At 37.8% G+C, this 3,406-nt stretch overlaps 1 protein-coding gene across 1 annotated transcript; it reads left to right on the top strand.

Annotated features, from left to right (window-relative positions):
* Nucleotides 1-1,909: 1,909 nt before the first annotated feature.
* Nucleotides 1,910-2,828, top strand: LOC104961005 (piwi-like protein 2). Its single transcript, XM_010789203.1, has 2 exons — nt 1,910-2,248; nt 2,712-2,828. The coding sequence occupies exons 1-2, from the start codon at nt 1,910-1,912 to the stop codon at nt 2,826-2,828; spliced, it is 456 nt and encodes a 151-aa protein (XP_010787505.1).
* Nucleotides 2,829-3,406: the final 578 nt, after the last annotated feature.

Here is a 3,406-nt window from a genome sequence, read left to right on the forward strand (position 1 = left end):
CACACACACACACACACACACACACACACACAGATGGGAGACACAGGTTCTCGGTGGTGAAATAAAAACATTTTTCTCCAGGAAGAATAAAAATCTGCAGACTCTGAACATTCTCCAAAACCCGTCAACAAGACTCCATCTGACAGTGAGCATAAACGCTTCAGACTCTGTGTGGTTCAGAGACAGTGCGCACAATATACATTGTTAGAAAACAACTAAACTTGAATACACACTCTGGAGGATGCTTTTGAATGCAAGACAAGAAGTGAGAGAATTAAAACCAGTAATGAAACAAAGATCTAGAGATGTGTACAGAGATATGGAAAGGAGTCAATTTGAGTTTGCTTAGTCTCTTTTCTGTACATGGCTACAGCTGATAGAAAGGACACTTGTTGGGATCTGTTACGGTTGCTGTTTCTGTCCGCTCAGTAATCTGCCTGTGAGTGTTTTCAGCTGTGCGTGTAATATGTAAATAAGCTGCGCAGTAGCCCTGACTGACGTCAGGGCTACTGCGCAGCTTATTTACATATTACACGCACAGCTGAAAACACTCACAGGCAGATTACTGAGCGGACAGAAACAGCAACCGTAACAGATCCNCTGAGTACTTCTACTTTTAATCAAGTACAAGATCTGAGTACTTCTACTTTTACTCAAGTACAAGATCTGAGTACTTCTACTTTTTCTCTAGTACAATATACTTATACAACCTCTTTTTATAGCCTATGAAAAAAACTAGGGATGTCCCGATCACCTTTTTTTGCTCCCGATCCGATTCCGATCATTTGATTTTGACAATTTGCCGATACCGATTTTTCCCGATCCGATCTTTATGCAATGCATTAAGAGAAAAAAAAGAAAAAAAGCATTCAAGTTGTCCCTTAAGATTATTTTTTTATTTAAATTGGATATTCTATCCAACATGGATATAGCTTCTTTCTTTCACAGCAGCATTGGATCAGTTCAGTTGTGCAGCATTGGATCAAAACAAAATAAAGCTTATCAGTACTCGTTAGCTTACTGCTACTATTAGACACTGCGCCCTGCCCACTCTGTTGCCAGATTTGAGAGAAATAAGCAACCAGGTCTATGAAAACAAGCCCCAAAGAAGCAACACATACATGATGTTGTGTAATTTGAAACTAAAACTAAGGCCTCAGGGTGACTTTAAGACTTGAACATAGTCATTTTTGTTTTGTAACATTGAATAAAAAAAATATTAAAAAAAATAAAAATCCCGATCCCCGATTTTTTGAAAATCACGTGATCGGCTCCGATCCCCGATCACGTGATCAGATCGGGACATCTCTAATAATAAATACTGTATCGTATGGTAATGAAACGTAAAATGGCATTTAGCTGTCGAGGTATTTTGCTGGAGAGAGATTTGAGTTGCTTTAGCGTGTAGAAGCTAGTTAGCCTACTATTTGATAGGCACAACATGTTTCATATGCAGCCCTTGTTTTCCAGTTCCATGTTAAAATAAACCATTTCCAGTGGTACCGCTGATAAAGAGTAATGTTTTTGGTCATGGGAAATTAGGTAAAGGTCCTGGAGAAGTCATTGAAAATCATTGGTGAAAAAGTGTATGAACCCTGTAGTACAATGAAAATATGACTGACAAACTGCAGTTGCTATTTTGTGTTCATGGGTGTTTCCCTGCAGTTAACTATGTGCAATATATATGTCGTTAATAACTGAGCACTATATACCTGGCTGCTAAATCCTCAGAACTGTTGCAGGATGTGTTTTTTGTAAATTGTGTACATTGTTTTGTATCTTTAATATATTTTTGTATGCATGCTTAGTTCACATTAATCTGTCTTTGGCTCTTTACTGCTGTAACAATGTACATTTCCCCTCTGTGGTAATAGAGATAATCTGAGGGTTTTAAAATAGAAGTGGAGACATGGACCCAAAGACGCCTCCAGATGTCCCCTGGATGGGGCGCGGAGGAGGACTGCAGCCTCAGGAGCCGGCTATGGGACGAAGTAGAGGACTGCTGCTCTCTAGAGAAGGGTTCAGTGTAGGAAGAGCCAGAGGTTTCCCCACTCCCAGCGATACCCTCGGACTAGGATTAGCTCTACCCGCTGCTGATCCAGTGTTCGGCCGAGCCAGAGGTCTGCTCTTCCAGGCCGCTGAGCCAAAGGTTGGGGTTGCAAGAGGTGGAATCCTTCCTCCTGTGGAGCCGCAACAACAACCTCCAGGTGAACCCACGACTGAAGACCCCACTCCGACAACAAAAGAGGTTAGAAAAAAAGTTGTGTGTGCGTGAAGTGACTTTTATTTTGTATACATTGATTGTTGTGCTTTTATTTATTAATTATAATAATACATTTCATTTATCTAGCACACTTTAAAAACAACGTGCTTCACAGTGCTATGAGGAGAAAATAATCAAATGAATACATTAAAAAGTTATCTAAGGAGCTTATTGAATAAAAGTTCAAGTTTTTAATAATAAATACATTTTCAAATAAATAAAGAAACCAAAGATATTTAAAATGGCACTGTCGTATACATTTAATTCATCCATTTGATAATATGTAATCAACTTAGGCACCCCTCCCATTAAAAAAAAATAATTAATTAATATTCGAACACCTGAATCTTTTTGAATATTCGATTAATCATTCCCATCCCTGATTACTTTTTATGTAAAATCTTATGCCCTTACCCTAAAAGCTGCTACTTTATTTATCTTCTTGCAGGTTGATGCACCTTCACTCGGTCCAGGGTCAACACTGGTCTCAATGTTTAGAGGAATGGGCATCGACCTCTCCATGGCCTCCTGGGGCAGAGGAGCACCAGCACTGGGTCTGTATTAAAAAAACGCTTACATTTTATTGATATTTGATTTAGAAAAGGTCACACATTTAACATCTGTATTTCATAAGTACAATATACTTAGTCATATGTTAGGAAAATATCCCTGGTCCCCGTCTTGAGCTTCAATCTCAGGATCCATGTATCTGTGATCCTCTCCAGAATGGAAGTAGTCATCACATACAGAGCATCAACTAGTTCCTGAACAGTGTCCTTCACATGCTGATATCCAAGAGAGGGAGTTACACAGTCACAAGATGGAGGAATTATGAATCTTTCAAAAAATTGTGACTTTTTCTAAAGATTATGACTTTTTCTCAAAATGAATTTTTTTCCTCAAAATGCTGTATTTTTCTCAAAATTCGGATTTTCTCAAAATTATGTTTTTTTCTCTCACTTTTTCTCAAAATTATGGCCTTTTCACAAATTCTCAAAATTATGACTTTTTCTCAAATTCTCAAAATTATGGCCTTTTCTCAAATTCTCAAAAAAACTCTTTTTCAGTATAAAACTCTTTAACTCTTTTCCAGGTATTAAAATCTTAACACTTTTTCATTATTAAAAACTCTTTAAACTCTTT

This window comes from Notothenia coriiceps, unplaced genomic scaffold, assembly GCF_000735185.1.
Source record: "Notothenia coriiceps isolate Sejong01 unplaced genomic scaffold, NC01 NC01_scaffold00032678, whole genome shotgun sequence".
Classification (NCBI taxonomy): domain Eukaryota; kingdom Metazoa; phylum Chordata; class Actinopteri; order Perciformes; family Nototheniidae; genus Notothenia; species Notothenia coriiceps.

Coding starts and splice junctions, on each gene's coding strand:
- LOC104961005 (XM_010789203.1), top strand. CDS start 1,910: ATGGACCCAAAGACGCCTCCAGATGTCCCCTGGATGGGGCGCGGAGGA. Junction 2,249..2,711: donor CCACTCCGACAACAAAAGAG/GTTAGAAAAAAA, acceptor ATCTTCTTGCAG/GTTGATGCACCTTCACTCGG.